The 24,667-nt window shown below is 29.2% G+C and overlaps 7 protein-coding genes across 8 annotated transcripts; 3 read left to right on the forward strand and 4 right to left on the reverse strand.

The window, feature by feature from the left end:
• Positions 1-3,279: 3,279 nt before the first annotated feature.
• LOC113367893 (triadin-like) lies at positions 3,280-5,861 on the reverse strand. The gene is given in 4 exon segments (XM_026609467.1): positions 3,280-3,341; positions 3,806-4,112; positions 4,114-4,566; positions 5,556-5,861. Coding segments are annotated over 4 exon segments (1,011 nt in total). The 5' UTR covers positions 5,745-5,861.
• Positions 5,862-6,268: 407 nt separating this feature from the next.
• On the forward strand, positions 6,269-7,539 carry LOC113366416 (aminoacyl tRNA synthase complex-interacting multifunctional protein 1). Its single transcript, XM_026608013.1, has 3 exons — positions 6,269-6,481; positions 6,549-7,100; positions 7,159-7,539. The coding sequence occupies exons 1-3, from the start codon at positions 6,323-6,325 to the stop codon at positions 7,444-7,446; spliced, it is 999 nt and encodes a 332-aa protein (XP_026463798.1). The 5' UTR covers positions 6,269-6,322; the 3' UTR covers positions 7,447-7,539.
• A 36-nt stretch (positions 7,540-7,575) lies between these two features.
• Positions 7,576-9,720, reverse strand: LOC113366415 (cell division cycle protein 16 homolog). The gene is given in 3 exon segments (XM_026608012.1): positions 7,576-8,702; positions 8,838-9,003; positions 9,006-9,720. Coding segments are annotated over 3 exon segments (1,956 nt in total). The 5' UTR covers positions 9,688-9,720; the 3' UTR covers positions 7,576-7,594.
• On the reverse strand, positions 9,708-10,661 carry LOC113366417 (RNA/RNP complex-1-interacting phosphatase). Its single transcript, XM_026608014.1, has 5 exons — positions 10,635-10,661; positions 10,488-10,575; positions 10,348-10,427; positions 10,119-10,273; positions 9,708-9,846 (listed from the first exon to the last, which is right to left on the reverse strand). Exons 2-5 carry the CDS (start codon positions 10,560-10,562, stop codon positions 9,734-9,736), a joined length of 423 nt encoding a protein of 140 aa, XP_026463799.1. The 5' UTR covers positions 10,563-10,575; positions 10,635-10,661; the 3' UTR covers positions 9,708-9,733.
• A 675-nt stretch (positions 10,662-11,336) lies between these two features.
• Positions 11,337-11,816, forward strand: LOC113368045 (54S ribosomal protein c83.06c, mitochondrial). The gene has a single exon (XM_026609608.1). It carries the CDS (start codon positions 11,403-11,405, stop codon positions 11,754-11,756), a length of 354 nt encoding a protein of 117 aa, XP_026465393.1. The 5' UTR covers positions 11,337-11,402; the 3' UTR covers positions 11,757-11,816.
• Positions 11,817-12,178: 362 nt separating this feature from the next.
• LOC113366371 (lariat debranching enzyme) lies at positions 12,179-14,402 on the reverse strand. The gene is made up of 5 exons (XM_026607971.1): positions 14,263-14,402; positions 13,981-14,177; positions 13,499-13,891; positions 13,077-13,430; positions 12,179-13,004 (listed from the first exon to the last, which is right to left on the reverse strand). Exons 2-5 carry the CDS (start codon positions 14,175-14,177, stop codon positions 12,362-12,364), a joined length of 1,587 nt encoding a protein of 528 aa, XP_026463756.1. The 5' UTR covers positions 14,263-14,402; the 3' UTR covers positions 12,179-12,361.
• A 325-nt stretch (positions 14,403-14,727) lies between these two features.
• Positions 14,728-17,705, forward strand: LOC113366646 (sorting nexin-21). Of its 2 annotated transcripts, XM_026608288.1 has the most exons (7): positions 14,728-14,886; positions 14,950-15,060; positions 16,110-16,245; positions 16,311-16,440; positions 16,584-16,878; positions 16,912-17,050; positions 17,120-17,705. In XM_026608288.1, coding segments are annotated over exons 1-7 (945 nt in total). In that variant the 5' UTR covers positions 14,728-14,885; the 3' UTR covers positions 17,253-17,705. The 2 variants fall into 2 exon arrangements, with proteins under 2 accessions (XP_026464073.1, XP_026464071.1); XM_026608286.1 differs by having other exon boundaries at positions 16,584-17,050.
• The last annotated feature ends 6,962 nt before the right edge of the window (positions 17,706-24,667 follow it).

Here is a 24,667-nt window from a genome sequence, read left to right on the forward strand (position 1 = left end):
TTATCTGCATATACTATGGCAGTATCGTCTGCATATAGTATGTATCTGCCCTTTAATTTTACATCTTTTAGGTTGTTGGTATATAGCAGATATAATAAAGGACCTAAAACAGAACCTTGTGGGACTCCACAAGTTATGCTACGACCCCCACTTGTAAAATTTCCCACCTCGTCCTTACCACCCTTTCCACGAGAAAATCTTTAATTATGTTGTAATACAAACCTACTACACCCAAATCTATTAATTTATTGAGCAATATGCCATGATCTACAGTGTCAAAAGCTTTTGTAAGTCAATAAAAATTGCAGCAGCTGTATGCATATTTTCCTCAAGGTGCTGACTGATGGTATTGGTCAAATCTATTAGGGGCACTTGAGTATTTGATGAAGGGAGGAAACCATATGATGTTTATCTATTTTTGAATGAGTAAATTAGTAGTCTTTCTTTAATTATTTTTTCATATATTTTGGAGAATGTATTAGTTATTGTAATTGGTCTGTAATTATTTGGATCTGTTTTGTTCCTGTTTTAAAAATTGGTTTTATTGTGGCTGTTTTGAGGCACGAAGGAAAAATACCCTTTTTATGCAGTTATTGATTAAAAAAGTGAGTAGAGGAGCTATTTGATAAATTATTTTTTTTATAATTCTTGCTGTTATTTTATCTTCTCCAGGTGCAGCGTTGTTTTTCAGGTTTTCCACAATTTTTATTATTTCTTTTTCATTTGTTAGTTCAAAATTTGTTTTTTGTTTTCAGGTCTAGATATTGATGATATGTAGTTGCATTGATCTAGTTTTTCTTGTAGTTTTGTTCCTATTTCAGCAAAAATGTTTATTGAGATACTCCGCAATGTTTTCCTTTTCCGTAAGAAATATGTTTTATCTTGATGTTTAATTTTTTAATACTGTCTTTATATTCATTTTTATTATTTCCCCCTTAATGATTTGTTTATTAGCTCCCAGATTTTCCGAGGATCATTTTCACATTTTTGTGTTTCTTCTAGATAGTACTGTCTTTTTGCTTTGTAGATCATATTTTTTATATGCTTTGAAATGTGTATGTTTTGTTATACCGTTGTTGTAAAATTTATCAATGTCACTTTAATAAAAATTAATATCAATTTACTGGTTGTTTTTTACTTTTAAACAAATTCTGTTAAAACCGCCATTTTGTTTATTGAAAACTTCAAACCAACGGCGGATTTTACATAGTTTTTTGGGAAAATTCACTTCATATAATTACATACAAATAAACAAAGTATTTACCGCAAAATTTGTGCAAATTATAAACATATTAATTACTCTTAACAATGAACAACAAGCATTCATAAAACAATACAATGACACTGTACATAACCCCAATAAAAAAATTCTTACCTTATATCCACATTTTTACTTATTTTATTTAGTTATGTATTACTAATAAAAACGCATCCACGTATATATAATAAAGATTTATATTCTTTTTAAAATCAAAACACATAATTACACAATAATTTTCAACAACCAAAAATTGTGGCAAGTACAAATAATGTAACTGTCAAAACACCTGAAGATAGGCGTATAAAAAAAATTAACTTAAAACCATCTTCACACCACTAAAGTAACGCGTCAAATTCAAAATTAATTATCTACAAATATATAATTTATAAATTATCTATTATACTACATTATTAATTACACATATTAAAAATCATTTAGTAAAATTGTCTTGTAAAAGATATTATAACATTGTTCAGTCCCATGGGTAAAAATTCATTTGGAAACTATACAAATTATAATTTATCAAATAGATGTATAAACATATCATGTTTTTACTTGAATTAATATTTGTTCAAAATGTTTTGCAAATTGCATTCATTATATAATAGTTTTAAAAACTAATTTTTCTGCTTTTAATCTAAAATTCATGGTTTGTTTAAAAATTCTTTGCAGACAAAACATTTTAATCAAATATTTCATTCTTACAATAACAATTGCAAAAGAATTTTATATTACAATTTCCAATCTGATTAAAATTAATTACTATAAAAAATGATATGCGTACATAATTTTATATACATTAGCTAAATTTAAAGAATCTTCAAAGTCGGACGACTGTATTTAGCAGCCTTTGTGATATTTATAGGTAAACTTTTGTGTTGCCGATAGGAAGAGACTTAGTATTCATACACTGAACATGCAATTTTATTTATGCCTAATAGAACTTAAACATTTTTTTTGGCACTAGCAAATTTTTACCCAAAAGCCAACAAAAATAACTTACAAAATATCTCATCTTATATTTCCATCGTAAGCAAAAATAGGGCATAACACATCTTTACAATATATCTATATCCAGATTATTTATATATATATTAATTGTCTTTTTATTTATAATCTAATTGATATATAACTATACTTATGCTTAAAAGTAATATTAAATATTTACAATTACACAGTATTTCAAATATCATCGAAACAGAAAACATTTATTTGGAAAAATATATAGGACATTTTATAAGTACACAAAAGCAGCGCTCTTTCTATGTTGCAGTCTTATAAAAGTCGTATAGCGAGTTTTAAAAATCATGTCATAGTGTGCTGTATTTAAATTAATCGATTTTAATTAATATATTCCAACTATTAGTTAAGGTTAACTAAGTTTATTGTCATACAGTCGATCTATACCAATAAATTATGTGATTTAGATCATATACACATTAAATGTATATATATATATATATATATATATATATATATATATATATATATATATAATTATGTATTGTTTGTATAAATCGACCCTAATTCTGTTGGACCTCCTAATACAATGAGTTTACTTTCATTCTAAACTATTAATATCTTCAAACAATAAAAAAAACATCGTTGTTAACAATTAGTTGGTCATTTCGCAAACAAAATCTAAAAACACAATCTCTAAAATCATTCTCCCGAAAAAGTTATTACACTTTACAAAATATAAATACATGCAGCCTTTGATTTATTTTATTTATCTCAACAAAAGCTGCATGTACTTTGACTAAAACAATTTTTTTTACAAAGCTCAGGTACCAGCTGAGAAAAGGCAGTGCACTTTTCACTCGATAAAACTTAGAAACATTCAACAAAATTATGTTTCAAAAACCAAAATTATATCAGCATATGATTCTGAAGTTTCAACCGCATTTATACGACTGACAGATATGATACAAACCATCACACGAGTGTCTTGTATTATTTAGACAGACAAGACAAGAACTCGTCAATTTTTCTTCTAGTAATTATCTACAATGTGATATTTATTCATTCCTTGCGAGCTTTTTCTTGGTTTTCTTTGCAGCTTTGGCCTCGGTCCACACATCTGGTAAAAGAATTATTGAAGATTAATTTGTGAATTGTATTAATTAATTGTAGACAAATGCATTGGACACTTGTATTTGAAACATAATTCTATTTTGTAATATTTTTCCTCTGGAGAAAATCGTGGTCTATTATTAACTTTTAAACAATAAAAGCAGATTACACCGGTTTTAAAGAAATAACAAATTTAAAACTGTAGTATTAAACGTGTAATTTGAAATATTGATAAATGTATATTAAAATTTCATTGTTATCTTGTGTAAACATGGAAGAATATTTCATTGTGTCTGCAATGAATTTTTAAACAAACAATTGACATGAGATCAAGTTTTTACAAACAAATGCTTTGTTTTCATTGAATTTCAATGTGATTTGCAAAATATTTAAACAAATAATTGTTTGAGTATAATAAACACTTTGGTGTACTTATACTACTATTTTATATTTTTATTTATAATTTCTTACCTCCCAATTCATCAAAAGCAACAGGCTGGTCTGATACCGGTGCAGGCACAGCAGTTTTAGCAACTTCAGGCTCAACTGCAACTTTAACAGCTTCCTCTTCGACTGCTTTGACCTCCTTTTTAACTTCCTTCTTCACTTCCTTTTTGGTTTCCTTTTTCTCAGCTTCAACCTTAGGTTGACTTTCGACCTTCTTAGCTTTCTTAGCCTTTTTCTTATCCTCAACAGGAGCTTCCTCTTTAACAGCTTCAACTACCCGGTGTAAGCACAACTTCCTTGATCTTTTCGACTTCTGCAGCAGCCTTTTGCTGTTCATTGACTTTGTCTTTAATTTCTTTTGTGACTTCTTCAAGTTTTTTGTTATCCAAAACCTCAGCTTTCTTATCCTTCTTAGCATTCTTCTTGGGGCTTTCCTTTTTAGCTTCTTCTAAGTTTTTGCGATTCTTTTTATCATTCTTGGTCAAAACTGTCTCCCAGTTGCCATCATCAAAGTCTAGAGGTTTTTCTTCGGGTTGCTTATTTTTGGAGCTCTTTTTAACTTTCACATCATCCTGTTGATTATTTTTAGTGGTGGCTGCAGATTTTTTATCATTTTTCTTTTGAGCGGGTGCTTCTGCCTTTTTATTTTCTTTGTCTTTCTTGGCAGCATTCTGCTCTTTTGTGGGTGTCTGCTTCTCCTTCACAGGAGACTTTTTAGTTGGGGAGGCTTTTACTTCGGACTTAGATTCTGAAGCGCTGGTGGCATGGCCATTTGACACAGTTTTCTGGGATAATAGAAATATAATGATCACATAGGATAGGTATTAAGATTATATATGTATTTATAAATCTATATATGCTTTTTCCAAACAATTAATCCAATAAAAAAACAGTTTTTTAGAGATGTTAACTACGACGTTTCAGAATTAGATACATTCCATCATTAGGTTTTTCAGTCAAAAACAATTTTTTATGAAATAACAATACGATGAAGATGATTGCAGTATATTAAAAAATTTATACAAGAATGGAAATTCTTTTTTCAGGTGCTTTTGACAAAAAATGAGAGGTGTTTAATTTGGTGTTAAGCCGAAACAATACTATTGTTCAATAAATGGTCAATCAAGGGGATAAGCAGTTGACCGGCTTATAAATGATTTAATAAATGACCAGAGACCAGTTTTATCTAAATTATTCATGTGAACATCTTAGTAGCATCAGAATAACCTTACTATAAAGTGAATCAGCGTTTTAGCGTTTATTGTATTAAAAAGTTTAAATAAATAAGTTACAACAATTAAAATATCTTAGTCGAAGTAATGCTCCAAAGAATAAATTGTTAACCAGTCAATAAAGAGCTAGAGATCAGGATATCTAAACCATCAACCATGATCATAAGATGGTGATCGTAATATTCAATAATTATAGTAATGTATTAAAACAATATTACGATACTACTCTGCTAAATCACAGAGCAATTGTTGAAAGAGTGAAGGAATATAAATTTTATAAACCAAATCATTTTTCAACCACTATACCTATTTTCTAAATGTTGATAGTTTTCATATTGTTTCACATTGCATAAGTATTGTAATTGCACACGAATTGAATTAGCATATGGTAAACTACAAATTCAAAACAATGTGAATAAATTATACTAAACAATATTGCATAAAAGTTCTTAATTATAACGAAAGACTACATATGCATGCACTAGATTTATAATTATAATATTACATATTATGTGTCCATTATTACATATGTCTATTATTACCTTCTCCTTAGTTTTCCTTTTCTTGGCATCGCGTTTCTTATCATCTCCGGCCGATAATTTTTCGAACTTAGGTTGTTCGGCCGACTTGAATCCGAAAATAAATACCAAAATCGCACAAACCAGAACTGCAGCCACAGCAGTTGCAGGGAAAAGGAATTGTGCTTTAAGGGCGCTCGATAGAACCTCCATTACGAATTAATTTATTTACGATTTAAACAGCTAAAAAGCTCCCGTGGATGTGGGAGAGACAGATATTTGATAAGACGATTTTAACTTATGCCTAGACGGTAGACACTTGCCAGCTTGTCACTTTGATATTTGATGACGCGTCTCTGACGTACACAAACTTGACAACCGGGACGACATAGAGGAAAAAAGGTTAATAGATAGGTGACTGCGTACAAAGATGGAGGATTCGAAAATGGATTGAAATTTATGAGTTTCAAAAGCAAAATATTTGTTTTGTGAAATAAACAGCTGCAATTTTTTATCTAAATAGCCAAATCTCAATTCTTAGATTTTTAAGTCAATGTTTTAGAGATATTAAGTCGATTATTTACTTGCAACTTGCCTGAGGCAAAATGCCACTTACACCTAGCCATACCAATTTAAAAAATTAACACATTTTAGTATGATTTTAATTATCCCTTCCCTTAATTATCTTTCATTTACTATTACATAACAATTCGTTCGTTTATTTTGAGAAGCACAGACATTCTCAAACATAACCTAATATATTTTTATTCGCATGCCGAATTTATTCGCTAATGTTTTTCAGCACCTGTGTACGTCACACTAGCAAATTTAGTAAGATTATAAATAAAACAAAAAGTTTTTATTTGAAAATGGCTGATGAAGCTTTGTTAACTCGCATAAGAAACAATAATGCTCAAGCAGAAAAAGAAATAGCATTCCTAAAGGAACAGGTATGACAAAATATACTTTGATGTAATGATGGTGATTGAACTAATTGTTTTTGTTTTGTTTCGTTAGATGAAAGAAATTCAAGAACTGTCTGTAAATAATGAAATAGCCAAATTGAGAACTGAGAATTCAAAACTGTCTCAAGAAGTAACCAAACTTTTAAATCAATTAAGAACTTTAGAGATTGCTAAAGGAATACCTCAAATACCTGTACCTGGTCAAACAGTCCACATAGAAGCTCCAAAAGAAACTAAACCAGCCCCAGTACAGGAACCTGCAGCACCAGCAAAAGAAACTAAACCAGTTCCTGAAGTAGCAGTAACTAAGGACCCCGAAAACAAACCTGCCAAGGATAAAAAGAAAGATAAAGCACCAGCAACTCCAAAAGCACCTAAAGAAGCAGCTCCTGAACCTGATATTGATGTAGGCCGATTAGACTTCCGTGTTGGAAAAATTGTAGAAGTCAGCAAGCATCCTGATGCTGACAGTTTATACGTTGAAAAAGTTGATTGCGGCGAACCAAATCCAAGAACTGTAGTTTCCGGACTTGTTAAATTTGTACCTTTAGAAGAAATGCAAAACAGAATGGTTGTTCTGCTTTGTAATTTGAAACCAGCTAAGGTAATAACTTAACCTTAATCCTACTTTATTCCCATTATTATTCAATTTATTACTTCAGATGCGTGGCGTTTTATCCGAAGCCATGGTGATGTGTGCCTCAACTCCTGAAAAGGTAGAAGTCTTATCCCCACCTGAAGGTTCTGCTCCAGGAGATTTAGTCCACTGTGAAGGATTTCCCAGGCAACCCGATGCCCAATTGAATCCAAAGAAGAAAATATTTGAAACTTGTGCACCTGATTTACAAACTAATGAATCCTTAATTGCATGCTATAAAGGTAAAGCTCTGCATGTGCCAGGAAAAGGTAATGTGGTTTCAAAAACATTAAAAAATGTTAATGTCAAGTAATTATATTTAGTTGTACTAAAAATCAATTATACAAATACTCGAACTACATGTGTATATATAATGTTTGTATAAAAATAAACTATTCACAATGATTAGAGGACTTCAGTTTGTTAAAATAAGTCACACACATAATAATTAAGCACTTCAGTTACTCTTCCATGCTCATACTCATTTCGTCGACGTTTGTTTCGTTCATTACTGAAATATTTGCAGATTGAGATGGACCACTTACACTTTGTGAAGGTTTTTCTGGTGTTATGAGTTTAATAGGTGCACTGGTGCCTTCTCTCAACTCAATACCTTTAAGTTTTAAAGGATCATTTGGAAAATCGTCAGGGGATAAATCTTCTTCCATTAATTGCTCTATTGTTAAACTGAGCATTGTTGTAGAAAATGTGTCATCCCTTCTTAAACCCAAGGCTATGTGGAACGAATCAACTGCTTGCGCAGTGTGTTTCATTAAAGCCTGCACAAAACCAATAGCAGCATAGGTATTAGGATTTTGGGGATCTATTCTTAGCGCTTGTTTGTGGAAGTCTAAGGCTTCTTGTAGTTTACCATTGCGGCGACAAGCATGTCCCAAATTGTTTATCAAAGTCTCCCAGCATTCATTCACCAAACAATCACCGGATGAAACTTTAGCTAAGGCTTCTCTGAACTTATTTTCAGCAGTTTGATAATCCTGGTTATGAAAAGCTATAACACCCATTTCGTGTATAACAAAAGGATCTTCTGGAGCTATTTTTTCAGCTTGCTGGAAAAACTTCTCTGCTAGTTTGTTATTATTTGTTAAACCACACTCCAAACCGATGTACAACATGGGTAAATGGCAACCACGCATAAGTTGTGAAGCTTTGAAATAAGCAGCCATTGCTTGGTCGTGCTCATTTTCCACACCAAAGCTGTGTCCATAAGCTAACCATGCTGGTCCTAGTAACTTGTCTAGTGAAGTAGCTTTAGCTAAGTATCTGCGTGCAGGGTCACTTTTACCAATAATGTAATAATAACATCCAACAGCATACCACGAAATAGCTTTATCCGGGTACAAATCAACAAGTTTATGTGCAAGATAAAAGAGTTTGTTGTAGTTACACATTTCTGATAAACAGCTGATGTGCACTTTTAAACAACCGACATGGAAAGGATCCTTTTTCAAAATTGCTTCTGTTAATTTTAAACATTGTTTGTACCGGCAGTTGTAAAAATGCATCTCAGCTTGGGAAACTTGGACATCAAAGCTTTGGTCAAGCCGCTTTCTGCCTTCATCCAGAGGCACTACAATGCCATTTCTATTGGTGTCCACCGGTTGTGCACCATCACCAATAGTTTCATTGATTTTAATTTTGTTGTTGGAGCCTAGTTTGTTTGAAAGTGACCAAGTCATTGAAGACATTTTTGTCGGATTATTGGTAACTGATTGATTCTGTAGTAAAGAAACATGAACGCTTGTGTTCCAATTTGATTTTGTCAATTTTGATGCATCATTTTTGTTAATTATAACTTTTAGTTCTGAAATTGTACTTTGCATATCCACGTCTTGTGTAAGGATTTCAGAGTTGTTGTAGCTTTAGATGTATTTGAATGGAATTTCTTTAATAAGCCTTCGTACAAGGACCGCACAATCACTGATTCAGATTCAGTGCATTGTTGATTAAAAGGTAAGGAATCCAGTAATTGTTTTTCTTCAAGAGCGGTTAACATTTGATGTTGCACCAAAGCATTAAAAGCCTCATAGCAATGCACGTCATTCTGTATAGCCATTCTGTAATACTCACAAGCCAAAACTCGATTATCTAAAGCTTCAAAGACTTGGCCCCTTAAATAATTCAACAAGGCATAAATCCTCATTTTACTTTTATCTTCAATAATAGACTCAGCATCTGCAAAACTAGTTCCATTAAAATTTGGCTCGTTGTCAGCACTATTCAATAAATCCAGAGCCTCTGCAAACATTTTAGCTTGAACCAAAGATTTAACTGCTAAATAGTGACACATCATGTTAGTTTTGTGCAAATTGTACTGTTTTATAACTTCACTGGCTCTGTGGTATTCGTTTAACGAATACATACACTGCGCCATGTTGTAGACATCCATAGGATCACCATTTGATAAGGCACAAACTTTATCTGCCCAAAACAATGCCGTGTTGTGGTCTTGCAAATTCATGAAATCTTTTACTAGTTTTCTATAGTTTGTTATGTTTATTAAAGGTTGTTTATCCGTGTCTTTTGAATCTTCCATTCTTAAATTATAATAATAAAATTTTATTCGTTAAAATTGATAAAAACTAAAAAAAATTTTGTATATGTTCCTGGGGCTTATGAAACTCTGGTGTCATTTCAAGCAACGCCTGAATATAATTATTTCGTTCAATTTTATGCCCTCTAGCTTCTTCAAACACTACAATAAAAAAAATTGATTCATAAACATTTTATGCAAACAAATTGAGGGGCCCATCCTTGGATAAAATAGTAATGGTAATAAATAAATATGGTAATTCAATAATCGTACAAATTAGTAGTCACAAATTTTAAAAAAACTATGTATTTTTACATCAAAAACAATTTTATCATAAGTGCTTTCTAATGTTTGATAACACATTCGTAAAGTAAGAATTTTTACTCATTACCACTAGTTCATCCTAAAATTAGCCCCCGAGTTCAACTACTTACATCTAATTGCTTGTTGAGGATGAAACCCTAACCTCCGAATCATATAACTACAAATAAAGAATCCTGTTCGATTTACACCATGTGTACAATGAACGCCAATAAACGATTCACTGTTACCGCAATTTCTAATATAATCATCTACAGTGTCAAAAAATCTAGAAAAGATAAAAATACACAATCACAAATTAATTTTAAACAAATTTGTCTGCAATTTGTATGTTTTTCTTACTCTTGCACAATTTTAGGGTCGGGCACAATACGTCCAGCTGTCTTGATCTTCTTATATTGTTTACCACGGGAAATTAACTCCTACAACAAAATAATGTTTTATATACAGATTGCTTTACAGTGTGCTCAATTAAGACTTACTTGATAATTATAATAACGATGTGTATTTGTTAAATCTATAATTAAGTCGACATCGGGGTGTTTTCTCATCCACATTTGAGGTGAAAACCTGAAAAAGTTATAAAATTAATCTAAAGTAATTTCAACATTAATCTATTCCATACATACCTTTTCCACCTTGGAAGATGTAACACAAAGCCTAAAATACAAAAACGTTCATTATCGTTAGAATTATTAATGCATAGTTTTATTTATAACAATATAACCTCTTTAAGGGGCACTTTAAGAGCTACAAATCTTGTCCCATCAATAGGTATACCATGAGGTGTATAATCCAACCATCTATAAAAAGAAATTCGAAATAAAATCAAATTATTAAAACACATGCAATAATTCTAATAAAACAAATTAACTACATAAAAGTGCTACTGTCAATACGAAATGAATTTAGGAAAAAATTACTTAACCACTCGTCTCGAACGAGTTTAACGATTAGTAGAATCCGAATATCTAATACCTATCTGGAATACTTCTGGAATGCATCCTTTTCATTTTTTTTATTATTTTTCTATATATAATTTAGAAAACTAATTACTTAGAGCCAGATCAAATCAAACTGAACAGATGCTTGTTGGTTATGTGACATTGTGACAACTTGAAAATTGCCAGATGATAAATTTAATATTTGCTTGTTATTTAAATTTAATTCACCTTTACGAATAATAATTTTTTTTTTCAATTAAAATAGTAATAATTAAATAAACAACTGATATGTTCTTTACAACCGCTTTTTAATAAAACATGTTCCCATAGATAAGGAAAGGCATGTTTGTAATGCCCATTACAAACTGACATTTATCATCTGGCAACACTTTTTAACCTAAAATGTGGTCCTGATTTTGACGCAAAAAGATATTAACAAAAACTCGATTTAAAATGAGTCTAAATACCATATTAAGATCCACCATAAATATCATCACCAAAAAATCAATTCCTATATCTCCATTTCTACAAAATGGCCAAAACAAATTCTATCACATACTGAGTAGAACCATAAGTCCTTTACCCATGTTAACGCCAAGTATTCCTGCAATTGTACAAAATTGTGGATTCAAAGTCAAAGGGCATTTAAAAAGAAGATGTAAAGACTGCTATTTTGTCACAAGGGAACAGAGACAATATGTGATTTGTCCAACACATCCTCGGCATAAGCAAATGGCTATGAAGAAGAAAGAAAAGAATACCTGGATATTGACTCATGCGACTCAAGGGAAATATAGGGAATGGTAGAATTAAGTACTGGATGTAGTATGTTTTTGTTGTAAATATTTATTTAGTAAATAAAGATATTGGAAAATATGGTTTGTTAAATTTATTCCCAGAGAAAAGTATCTTGAATGAAATATTCATTCACACTTAATATATAAATCTAAACTTTTATTCTTTGATCTTGTAAAATTTATCTCACATAAATTTCTGTTTTTTATCTGGAAAATGATGTTTACAAAACATTAAAGCAACAAATTTTCCTAATGAGCATCTATATTTATTTAAAAAAAATAAAAACATCGAGAAAAGTACGTGCTTACATGCAATCTGTAAAATAAGTTTTAATTCTATGTAATTATTCCTTCATCATTTAAATTAGTTAATAAATATACATGCAGTAACGAATTTGAATTGCACTCATTGTATTTATACATAATATTTAGCTTTTCTATTAAAATGATAAAATCTTGTATTTGTAACAAATTTAATTTGTTTAAATTTGAATAAATCTATTGCGTTTGTCAAAGTCATTTGTTAAAACTTAAATTAATATCAGGTTGACCTAATTTAGGTCAGTTAAATTTCTACAATAACTGTATATCGAAATATATACATTAAATCTTTACTCAATATACATCCTCAGTTAAACTGGTATATATTTGTTCGTTGCGTCTTTTAAATTTCTTAGCACTTGTAATAATGGGAACGCTTTTCTTATTTTCCAACTCAATAATAACATCTATATCTTTGATGTTTGCTTCAACCGGTTTGTCATCTTGCATCGTAGGACTTACTCTTTTATTATTTGAATTCAAATAAAAATCATCACTGTCAAGTAAATCTATCTCTTCCAAATTTTCGCTTGACAAATTTATTTCTTCAGATTTAGGCAAGGGCAAAGACAAACTCGATCTTTGAATATTAATTTGAGGTACATCATCTTTAGTAGAATTATCAAGCAAGCTTTCATTAAAAGAGTTTGAAACATCCGAAAAAGAGTTTGTAAGATCATGCTGCCGGGAATTGCAAAGATTAATTCTACCATTATTATACATAAGTAAAAGTGCAACAGGATCATCAATGTTCAAATTGTTACAAATAGCTATTGTTTGGTCGTTCACTTGTGCCATGGGCATTCCGTTTGATTTGCGAGGTGAATTGGGATTGTAAGGTACTACAGTTTGTTTGAAATTTAAAGGTACCTTTAAATTTTTACCAAGTTTTTGGTAAATCAAATCACACTCTTCTTGAGTTGGTGTAAAAACCCACCTATAGAAAAGTAATGAAAGAAAAAGCTAAAGTAAATTTTACTTAAACAAGCACTAAATTTAAATTTATTACCTTTGGGGTGACCCTTTGCCGGGCATATAATTTAAACCTTCCTTTACGCTCAACAAATGGTTTGTAAGATGTAAAATTGTTAACCATTCTAAATCGTACTCAATATCAATTGTTTTTGAAGAATCATGCTGTATATCTAATATTTGTAAAAACCTTCTTTGTGGAAGACATTTATCCAAAGCCAAAAATTTAGTACTTTCCGAAACACTATCATCAGAATCGTCAGTACTTTTGTGTGGAACAACCGCTGCAAATTTTGTGTGTAAATGTGCAGCAAACCAATATTTAGGTTTTAAATGATATAACAAATCTTCACAAGGCGGACTGCCTAAGTTGTTTGACTCAACCTCTTCCCTAATTTAATTTAAAAAACATTAAAAATAAATTAAATAAAAAAATGCAAGATGTTTATAAGTTTATACCTAAAGAATGGTTTATGTCTGAGCAACTGTTTTGCGTCCCCATGATTATATACTCCTCGAGGCCAATCATGCGATAAAAATATATCTATTTTGTTACTTAACTGTTTCAAACGAAATACGTCAATGTTCCTTATATGATAAACACTCCGTTTTGTACTATTATCATACGGAGCAAGTTCAAAACGTCCTTTATTATAATCATGCCCCTTATATATACCCGAAATACCAGCTATTCTTATTCCGGCGATATTTATAACTCCTGCATTTCCTAAATAATAAATATTAGGAGCTACCCAACCCCCATAAGATAGCTCTTGAAGATAATTAGATGCTTCATGATTGCCTCCGACAAAAATAGTCAAAAGTGGTGCTACTTTTTCACCACTGTAATACCTATAAATATGAAAAATATACTTAGCTTTGATATTTATAGGGTTAATTGTTGGGAAATCTGTGTTATATTTCGATTTTGATCTACTGACTTATAGAAAGTACACATGTGTTGATAACTTTGGGGTACAGCCATGCATTTTAGGTCGTCCAAATTCCTAGTAGATTGAAAATCGCCACAACAAATAAGCAAGTCAACTTTAACACCCTCACGTTGTTCAATTAAAGCAATAGAGTCATAAATACGTTCTAGCTCGCCGTGAGCGCATCCTTCTATAGCAATTTTCATCTAATTATAAAAAAAAACTTATATGAACTAGTTCTGGTTTTAAGAAAGTACACCTTTTGAAAGTTACTTAGCTGACTATATTTACCTTGTCAAATAATAAATTAAGAACGAACACAAACAAGGAAAGCAGGGAAACTAAAGATTTAACTAAATACGATTTAGTTAAGTTATATAAATAAAATAAACCTTTATTCACATTATGAAAGTGACGCTAAAGAAAACAATTGATTTTGTGACATGTCAAAATCTGCAGGATCGCCACTACAATAAGCTAAAACACTTTCTTCATTTCTCTTTGAATTATATAAATAATAATAACACAATTTGTTGATTTAATTAGGTAATTCAATTAATATTATAATATTATTGATGTATAATATATCACATTTATTAAAATATTGCAAAATCACGATTCTAATTTTTTTTTGGTGTGCTGGCCCTCCTGCAACCTTGTGTGACTCATAAAATGTCTGCTTAGCTGTCAAACAACAATGTTTACACTTGTACAACTACAAATAATTACTTAAACAATCTATATTATACGTGTAAATAAAAACAAAGACTTTCAAATAACAATATTTATATTTCAATAATAAAACTGACGTAAACATTGTGTGTTGAAACGTTATTAAAGTGTTCACCAAAACCAGAATATGTTAGGTTGAAATTTCAAACTACTTACAATTAAAACTTATATCACAAAACATAAGTAAGTAAACAATATTATTTTTAATTGTGATTAAATCTTAGTATAATATTTTTACTATTTTAGTGAAGTCTGCTGTTGTAAGAAGATCACATGATTCTTTAGACGATGATTCACCTGCTGAGGAGGCTCTTGAACAAGGAACATTGGCTTTTGGAAGTGCCCCAAAGGAAACAGGTATAAAAATTCATATTACATATATATAGATAATACACCAAACATTGGTTTATTAAAGTATCTTTTCTCTTTGGCTTTAACATAACAGTACCAGGGAAATGAAAGTTCAATTTGCCTACTTTCACAAATTTCTCACTATTGTTAGAATGCTACATGTTTACTGTTATATATATTGTAGGTAATGTTACAACTTGAAATTGAAACAAAAATGTAAATTTGTAAAGGAATTTTGGATATACTTTTTACCTACATTTTTTATCTTTTATTCTAGAATGTTAGAAATTATTTATCTTCTTGAATAAATTATTGTTGATAGTGATAAAGAATGCAAGAGCATTTTCAAAGTCATGTTTTTTCTATACTGATAATATTTGAAAGCTATTTTGCATATTTATCACAAACCTTATCATGAATGTTTTGCATTCAAGATTATATATATATGTTTATATATATATATATATATATATATATATATATATATATATGTATTAGTTTGGTTTAATGATTGGTAAACTAATGCACAAATCAAAGAAAAGTCAAGTAAAAGAATAAACACAATATAAATCTACTCTCAAACGCTTAATACTTATACAATTGTTTCCAAGATAACTAAAGTAGTTATTTGGTTATTCTTATATTGTATATAAGTCTTTCTAAGAATTCTTTCCCAAGTTGAAGATTTTTTCTGGGGCCTTGTTTATTTTTTATAGTATTCAACTTTTTTTTTTTCAAGATTTTTTATCACCACATTGGTTACATATTTTTATTACATCCCACGTAGTATTTATACACATTTTCAAACAACCTATATCTAATTTATGCAAATAACTCTGGTAGTTAACATTACTCCAAGTTTCGAGGTATTTCCTAATTAATATTGTATTACGAGCTTATCAATTTATTGTATTGTATTTGTTCCTGCAAGTCTCTTCAATATTAGCTCTGATTCAGAACCTTCCTAAATGTATATATAGAAAATTCTGCTTTTTCTTCATATATATATATATATATATATATATATATATATATTATAATATATTCATTATCAGCATGGAAAAGGGCTCCCAGGCCTCGACGACCAAATTATGACAATTCAAGAGTATTATGTTTCGAAGTAACTTCTGCCAGATCCATTCCAGCTACAGAACAGACAAAACGATATGTTTTATATACACTATGTGTCAGGTAATAATAAATTATACTCGTAATTTGAAAAATGGAAAAATGTTTGTTGTCCATTTCATTTTTAGACAAGACAGTGAAATTAAAGATCCACACCCTGCAGAAATTGAAAGACGATATACACATTTCAGAACGCTTTATCTTGGTTTAAAAAGACTGTTTCCAGATATGTTGAATTCTATAAGTTTTCCTAAAAAGGTAATAATTGAAAGATTTATAGTGGTTATAGGGTATTTTATTCTATTCTTGATCATTAAACAGAACAAACATTATTAATTTTGAATTACTTATTTATTTAATTATCTATTTTTTTTTTCTATTTTTTCCTATCTTTTATCCAGGTTTTGCTTGGAAATTTCGGAGCCGACCTGATATCCTACCGCAGCGCCGGTTTCGAATCCCTCCTCGATCGAATAACAATGGAATCTCGTTTACGTGAAGCAAAACCAGTCTTAGAATTCCTCCTAGGTTCACCAGACCTCCGAATAGCCAGCAGAAGCTCCATACAAAAACAACACGGCAAAATAGACAACTCAGCAATAGTTGCTCAACTCGAAAACCAATTCAGGTTGTTGAATAAAGTTTACATGGATCGATCCAGGCCTGTCCTGGCTGCATTGTTGTCTCTGGTGGAAGGCACTTGTATTGCAAATACTGGGAATGGACAAGTGCAGGGCGGTGGACAGGGTGGAATACATCCTCATGCGGAGTATTGGGCTGAGTTGGCACTGAAGAGGTTTGAAGGAGTCTCGGATTCTGACCTGCTGGCGGGGTATATACCATTGTTGAAGTGCTGCACTCATCTGTGGTAAGGATAATGGATTTTGTGAAAATTGAAGCTTAATATGTGCTAAGTTTTATATATTTTCTGCTTTAGGTGGCAAAAAGGTCGAGACAAGTCTGCTCTTGAACAGCGTCTTAAGGATATGTCACAAAAAGGTATACAAATTGATGGAGGCCTAACATTGACACAAGTAATTGAAAAGATTGATTTAAACAGTATGACTTGAATTTTATTTACTCCATTTTTTACTAATCGACATATATAAAATTATTTTTTCAATTACTTTAATTAATAATTGTATATAGACGTTTTTTTTTATTTTATGACTAATTTTTTAGAAATTTCAAATATGCCTATATAGAGAATAATAACGAGATTTTATTTAGAGCTTTAAATGTCATGACGAGAGTTTTTAGGTCTAGATTGGCAAGAGAGTTTGTGATTAGTTTTTAGGGAAAATGAAAATATAGACGAATAGATATATTGCACAAGCCGAGAAAAAGATTCTATAATTATTATAAATTCTGCTTTACCCTGATTTACTAGATAAAGACTAAGGCGTGCAATATATAAATTTTAACATTTTAGATAAAAAATTAGAATGTCAATTCCATAAAACATTAAAAAATCTATTACAAGCTTTAAATTTTTAAGTTTATACTAACCAGCAAGGTTTTCCGTCCACGTAAATAATATACAGCTGATATTAACCTACTAAACAATCTGCTTAATTTCACTCATTTAATAATAAATTTATGGTGATAAAATGATATAATTTAATACATAACAGTACAACTATAAACCAGTTAAATATATATATGAATATTTTTACAAGACATATTTATTCGTTTTTAATATATACTACAACTTGATGTAATTCAAGTATATATGGAGACTGCACTTTTTATATAGATATTAAAATATGGCACGCATATTGATAATTTTATTAATAATCGTTATATGAATAGATATAAAATCATAATAGATATTTAATCTATCCATTCATATTTTGTTATAATAATTGCATGATGAAAGTATAGGAATAAATTATTTTATTAGACATGAAAGAATTTGTATAGACACGAAAAAAAATAATTAGTTGCTTAAATTAAGAACAGTTCAATTATAAAAATTAAAAAAAAATTATGTATATAAATATATTATATAATAGCATTTTGTCATAAAAGTGAATAATAAAATATTTAATCAAATATTTTAAACGTTAACGTTATTGATTTGTTTATCTTAATTTAAATATGACAATGTTTTTGATAATAATCCTTAATTACCTAATTTATTATTAATAATTGATTGTAATATTTGTTGTATTTGCAATCCGATTGACAAGTATATATATATATATATAATTATATATATTTATATATATATATATATATATATATATATTATATATATATATATATATAATTAAAATAATTAGCTGACCATTTTTGAAATAAAAAAGAGTTAGAGGAAAATTATTTATTAATTATATGTTTTGACACTTGATGTGTGTCATCATTAAGCAAATCAATCAGGACAAAAAAACAAACTTAAGATATTAAAATTAGCTGTAAAAACTTTTATTACAAAAATCAACACTTAACTAAAAATTTAAAATAAAAAAATAAAGCAGAGGTCATGATGCCTTCTAGCCAAAGAGATAGTTATTAGTTAGAAATAATAATTATTAGTTCAGAATAGTCAATGAGTTTGAGTTTGACTTTTTTAAAACTAATTTTAGTTTTTTAAGTGTTTGTTTTTGTCCTGGTTGATTTGTTGAATGATAACACACATCAGGTGTCATAACGTATAGTTAATAAATAATGTTTTTCTTTTAACTTTTTTATATCATGGCAAATGGGCTGCTAACATATTTAATATATATATATATTTATATGTTCAACAAATTTGCAAAAAAATAGAGATATCGACTCTTAAATTTGCCCTAAGGCAATATGACACTCGCACCTAGTTCCAATAATTGATTTTCAAAATTTAAAAAATGATTTGAGTATTTTTGCTAATACTAAAATTATTAAATTTTGCAACAAAAATAATTAATTTTAAACAAATTTAAACTATACATAACCGTTTGAAGGTGTCTCGGCTAAATTTAGTTCAGCCTAACGCTCATAGATGGCTTCGTAGCCGCCAATTTCAAAATTAATTCACCGACTCAAGTTTTATTTTAAATTTTATTACAATTATTGTAATTTATTACAAAGTCCATTACCCTCTCGGTTTCGATTCATATTTTCATTCACAACAAAAAATAATATACGTTTTTTATAAATCTATCTATAGGAGATATATCGATTTCCTATCATTCGTGCGTGTTTGATAACATTTTAAGTTCAATTTCAGTTCGTTTGCAACAGTCGATAAGATGTATATGCGATCATTATCGTTTCAAAGCGGAAAATTAAACAGAAAAGATCAAATGGCGATTCGATTCTTTCTTATTGCATTCCACATTTAGTAATATAACACGAGATAAACATATTCTACTAGAAGAAATTAAATTCACACGCAATGATAAATGATAAATGGTAAATGAAATATAAACTGAATTAGAGGAGATTGATATAGAGTAAAAAAACTCTGTTAAGACAATTTTCCAGGAAAATCGTGTTTTGAATGAGAAAGCGTTTTATACGAAGCATCAAAAAAACTTATAAGTTTTGTTAATGTTTGCTTTAATTTCATTCATATTTTTTCATTGAATTATATTTTAGAAACTACTTTGAATACAAATAGTAATATAATTATATTTTATTGAGTAATTTTATTAAATCACAAAAACATAATTACTAATAAAAACATACATAAGTTTATACTTAAAATAATTTTATATTATTCATTTAATTTTAACAAATGGCCTTCAAGATTACAAAATGTGCCTGGACGAGGCACAAAGGTCCAACTTGACTTTGAGCAATTGTATTGTGAAAACCAAACCTATTATATCACAACAAACTACACATATCAACCAAACAACTATCTGACTATGTTCAGTAAAACTCCTAGCTAATTCATCATTGTAGAAATGTGTTTCTTTGCTGTTTTTCAAAAATTTGTCACCTGGTCCTTATTGCCCCATGGGTGTGGTAAAATGTGATTGCTAGGGGTGAACAGGTCCAATGTCTTATTTTTAATTTTAAAAGGTTTTTACGAAATAATAGCTACATTATTTAACCAATTCCAAATATGAACTTCATGAGTACATTTTTTACAAAGAAAACACTGTATATAACCTTGATCTAGTATTTCGTCAGAAATATTCATTAGCATAATAAGTATTTATTTAACTAATAAATAATAACTATTTATTTATTCTTTATTGTTTCCACCTTCACCAAGGTAAAGGTTCAGTTGGTCCTTTTTACCCCACCCACGTGTTAGTTTTTATAAAGGTTATTTTAAAAAACTGTCGAATCTAACGTAAAATTAACAATACATCTTATATAGCAATTAATAAACGTATACTTAAAAATTATATTAAGGTCTTGTAAACTAAACAACAGTGCTCACGACCAAAAAACTAATGAAAGCAAATACTTTTGTTATGGATTTTTAAACATTGCGGTTTATCTTCTGACAGCAACGTTGTAAGAATCAATGTGGTGGCTTGTTATACATATTTTGCCCTCTACTTTCAAATATTGTTGTTAACAAATTCTTAACTTTACTGAATTTTAAGATATCGGTTTAAGCGTCGCAAAAAAAATTTCCATGTAATTAAAAAATCCTCAATCTCCCAACAAAGACAAAGATTGCCTTTGTAATTAACTTCTAGGGATTAATAACACCACCAGCACCACCGAGACCAACCAAGACCTCTTTCATTTGATTCTTTTTCCTTTAATTATCATTAAGATTCCACTAATTGACATTTTTATAGCCATTTTTACGGACAATTTAACTCGATTCGTTATTTTTTGTTTTGGACTTTGCATAAAGGAGCACTTTTGTGTTCATTTGCAAGGAATTAAAATTAAATGGGACGTTGGAGGAGGATAGTAGAATAATAATTATGAAAATGTAATTGTAATGGAATATTTAGAAAAACTTTTGGCCATATTAATGTACAATTACATATATACTAGGGTGGTCCTTAATATGGATGTTTTCGAATTTCTTGCTCCCAGGGACTCAAATGCTTCCAAATTGGTAAAACAAAATACTCTGGAAGTTTTAGCTCTTAATATTAACTTTAAGATAGTCCGCACTCCAACTAAAGTTTCTTAAGGAGGTAACATGGGTAAAATTCCGTTTTTTACAATTTCTGACAAGTGAATCAAAGTTTTGAGAATAATTGCTTATTGATCATAAATAAAAAATTTACAAAAAAAAAATGATATATGTTATAAAAAAGTATTATCTTAGGAAGAAGTACCAAGAAACTTTGTTGGAGTTCGGACTATCTTAAAGTTAATATTAAGAGCTAAAACTTTCAGATAATTCTTGTTCATCAATTTGGAGGCATTTGTGCTCCTGGGATCAAAAAAAAAATCAAAAATATCCATATCAAGGACCACCCTAATATATTACTATATATACATCTACTCATCTTTATTCAAGTCTGTTAAATATCCTTTTTCCATGTCAGATGTATTTATTTTAAATCGGTCATCAGGGAGGCAATAAAAGTGTCCATTACTTCAATAGCCCCATTTCACCCATTTCACCGTTTCAAGGGGGCACTCTATGTTAAAAAAAAACATCCAACTAATAAAAAGCCAAGCTAAATAGGATAGAAAAGAAATTGCCGAAAAAGTCATTCATTACGGCTCATTAATTCTCTACAAGGGAAAACTTAATTAAACTCGACTCTCGAATAGGAAATAAATATATGAGTTATTTATAAAGGTGTAAATAATATATATATATATATATATATATATATATATATATATGTATATATATGTATATATATATATATATATATATATATATTAATATATTGAATGGTAGAGTCTTGGATTTGTGTATATTTTGTAGAGTTTCGAACAAAAATCCAAAAATAATACAAAATAAAAACAAGAAAAGTTTTTAAAAAAAACAATTTCTTTATTTAATTATTTGTTTATTGTCGACGTTTCGGATGGAACGTACCTAGTTCCGAAACGTCGACAATAAACAAATAATTAAATAAAGATTGTTTTTTTAAAAACTTTTCTTGTTTTTATTTTGTATTATTTTTGGATTCTTGTTCGAAACTCTACAAAATATTAATATATATATATATATATATATATATATATATATATATTCATAATTACAAACTCGTAATTCTTTTCCCATCTGCTGCCCCTTCGCAAGTAAAGATATAAAAGTATGAAAATCTTTTAAGAAAAAATAATAAATTACTTTTCTTACACCACCCTGAGTCGGTGTTATAAAAAGATTACGAACTTTACATATTTATTTATTAATGTATTAATAATGGAAACGAGGAAAAAACACGGAAAAATGAGCTATTGGAAAATCATTAATATCGAGTTTTACACAGATTGTTTTTTCTTGGGAACATTGATTAATTTAAATAGAGGAAGAGCTGGTAAAAGGTTAAAGATATTATAAAAATATTGTAAGTACGGTTTTGTTAAATTATTAACATATAATTGAAGTAAAACTGCTTTAGGCTCCACTAGGAGGTAATTCTACGATTTGAAACTGACAATTAAACTGAAGTTGGTTACAACGGACTTTCTTGAATTCTGATTGGTCATTCGTTGATGACATCATTTCAATAGAGTTGATGCGATTGGTCGTTCAATGTTTCAAAATGAGATAACCTATATTTTTGATTGAATTAATTATAAACAAATGGGAAACTTTTAGAAAAACAATACAGTCGTAATGAAATTGAAGCGAAATTGAATTATATTAAATTAATTTATATTTGAATTAATAAAAAATGAATATTTGATATGTCCTCGAAAGATTGACCACTGATATTTCAAAAACAAGTAAAAATTTTAACTATTCAACAACAGTATTTGAAAGTAGAGGGCAAAACATGTATAACCAGACACCACCTTGATTCTTACGACATTGATATCGGGAGATGAAAGAAAATTTTAAAAATATTTCAAGAACAAGTAAAGCTAGGATTTGTTTAACAACAATATTTGAAAGTAGAGGCCAAAAAATATATAACCAGCCATCACCTTGATTATTACGACGTTGATATCAGAAGATAAACAGAAATTTTTAAAAATATTTCAAGAACAAGTAAAGCTAGGAATTTGTTAACAACAATATTTGAAAGTAGAGAGCAAAAGATGTATAACCAGCCATTACCATGATTCTTACTACGTTGCTATCGAGAGATAAACAGAAATTTTTAAAAATCCATAACAAAAGTACTTTATTTCATTAGTTTTTTCGGCTGTGAGCACTGTTGTTTAGTTTACAAGACCTTAATATAATTTTTATGTGCACGTTATTTAATTGTTCTATAAGATTTCTTGTTAATTTTAAATTAGATTCAACAGTTTTTTTAATATAACCTCTATAAAAGTTTACACGTGGTTGGGGTAAAAAGAACCAACTGAACCTTTTACCCTGGCAAAGGTATAAACAATAAAAAATAGTCAATTTAGTTTAAAATAAGGAATTTTACAAGAGATAAATTAAATAAATACTTATTCCAAGTCTGTTGATAAATATTTTTGACAAAATACCAGATCAAGGTTGTATACAGTGTTATCTCTGTAAAAATGTACCCATGAAATTTATATTTTGCATTTGTTGAATAATGTAGCTATTATTTCGTAAAATCCTTTTAAAATTAAAATAAAACATTGGACTTGTTTGCTCTTTGGACGTCTCATTGTACGCCATTTATGGGGTAAAAAGGACCATGTGACAAATTTTAGAAAAACAGCAACAAAAACACATTTCTACAATGATGAATTCGATTTTACTACATTCGAATTAACTGGAATTTTTATTGAACATAGTCATATAGTTGTTTGTTTGATATGTGTTATTTGCTGTGATATAATAGGTTTGATTTACACAATATAAATGCTCAAAGTCAAATTGGATCTTTGTGCCTTCACCTACTCTATAAAATATTTTAAATAAATATATACCTTACTACCGTCCCTCTATCTATTTATAAGCGTATTCAATTAGCAAAAGAAATTGAGTACACGACAAGACCAACTACCCCTATTTTGTTTCATAACGACTTAGTAATATAAAAATGAATGTAGAAAGAGCCCCCCTGGTCGCAGTTCAAGTTTAAAAAGTTTTTATTTTGAATTACGCGCGCCACTTAATTCAGCAGCATCGCGCTCTCATCTTCAAGATGGCGCCACGTAAGGGTATCCTGGAAAAGCCGTTTTTACACTGGAAATAAAATTAAAAGGATAATTGTAAGTGATAAATCGTGCTATATTTGTTTATATGGTAATAGTAATATTACTCAATTGTTGTAATATAAATAGTAACAAAAATTTTAAATAGTTTTTTTTTTGAATGACAGTTTGACATGAAGTTAGCGGAAGTTAATTCAAATAATATCATATTTAATTGAAAACATTTAAACTATTACACTATAATAATGAATAATTTTATAAGAATTATTTATTATTATTATATTTGTTGCAAATATCTTGCTAAAAC

This window comes from Ctenocephalides felis, unplaced genomic scaffold (genome assembly GCF_003426905.1).
Source record: "Ctenocephalides felis isolate EL2017-DRISC unplaced genomic scaffold, ASM342690v1 CF-g0.4_SCAFFOLD_01170, whole genome shotgun sequence".
NCBI classification, from domain to species: domain Eukaryota; kingdom Metazoa; phylum Arthropoda; class Insecta; order Siphonaptera; family Pulicidae; genus Ctenocephalides; species Ctenocephalides felis.

What these genes read in the sequence shown, in the direction of transcription:
- LOC113366416 (XM_026608013.1), top strand. Translation starts at nt 6,323, where the DNA reads ATGTTTTTCAGCACCTGTGTACGTCACACTAGCAAATTTAGTAAGATT. An exon ending in TAGCATTCCTAAAGGAACAG is followed by an intron (nt 6,482 to 6,548) that starts GTATGACAAAAT and finishes TTGTTTCGTTAG; the next exon opens with ATGAAAGAAATTCAAGAACT. An exon ending in GTAATTTGAAACCAGCTAAG is followed by an intron (nt 7,101 to 7,158) that starts GTAATAACTTAA and finishes TTATTACTTCAG; the next exon opens with ATGCGTGGCGTTTTATCCGA.
- LOC113366417 (XM_026608014.1), bottom strand. Translation starts at nt 10,562, where the DNA reads ATGTGGATGAGAAAACACCCCGATGTCGACTTAATTATAGATTTAACA. An exon ending in GACCCTAAAATTGTGCAAGA is followed by an intron (nt 10,274 to 10,347) that starts GTAAGAAAAACA and finishes TATCTTTTCTAG; the next exon opens with ATTTTTTGACACTGTAGATG. An exon ending in TCCTCAACAAGCAATTAGAT is followed by an intron (nt 9,847 to 10,118) that starts GTAAGTAGTTGA and finishes TTTTTATTGTAG; the next exon opens with TGTTTGAAGAAGCTAGAGGG.
- LOC113368045 (XM_026609608.1), top strand. Translation starts at nt 11,403, where the DNA reads ATGAGTCTAAATACCATATTAAGATCCACCATAAATATCATCACCAAA.
- LOC113366371 (XM_026607971.1), bottom strand. Translation starts at nt 14,177, where the DNA reads ATGAAAATTGCTATAGAAGGATGCGCTCACGGCGAGCTAGAACGTATT. An exon ending in CACATGTGTACTTTCTATAA is followed by an intron (nt 13,892 to 13,980) that starts GTCAGTAGATCA and finishes TCATATTTATAG; the next exon opens with GTATTACAGTGGTGAAAAAG. An exon ending in GGCAAAGGGTCACCCCAAAG is followed by an intron (nt 13,005 to 13,076) that starts GTAATAAATTTA and finishes ACTTTTCTATAG; the next exon opens with GTGGGTTTTTACACCAACTC.
- LOC113366646 (XM_026608286.1), top strand. An exon ending in TTATATACACTATGTGTCAG is followed by an intron (nt 16,246 to 16,310) that starts GTAATAATAAAT and finishes TTTCATTTTTAG; the next exon opens with ACAAGACAGTGAAATTAAAG. An exon ending in AAGTGCTGCACTCATCTGTG is followed by an intron (nt 17,051 to 17,119) that starts GTAAGGATAATG and finishes TTTCTGCTTTAG; the next exon opens with GTGGCAAAAAGGTCGAGACA.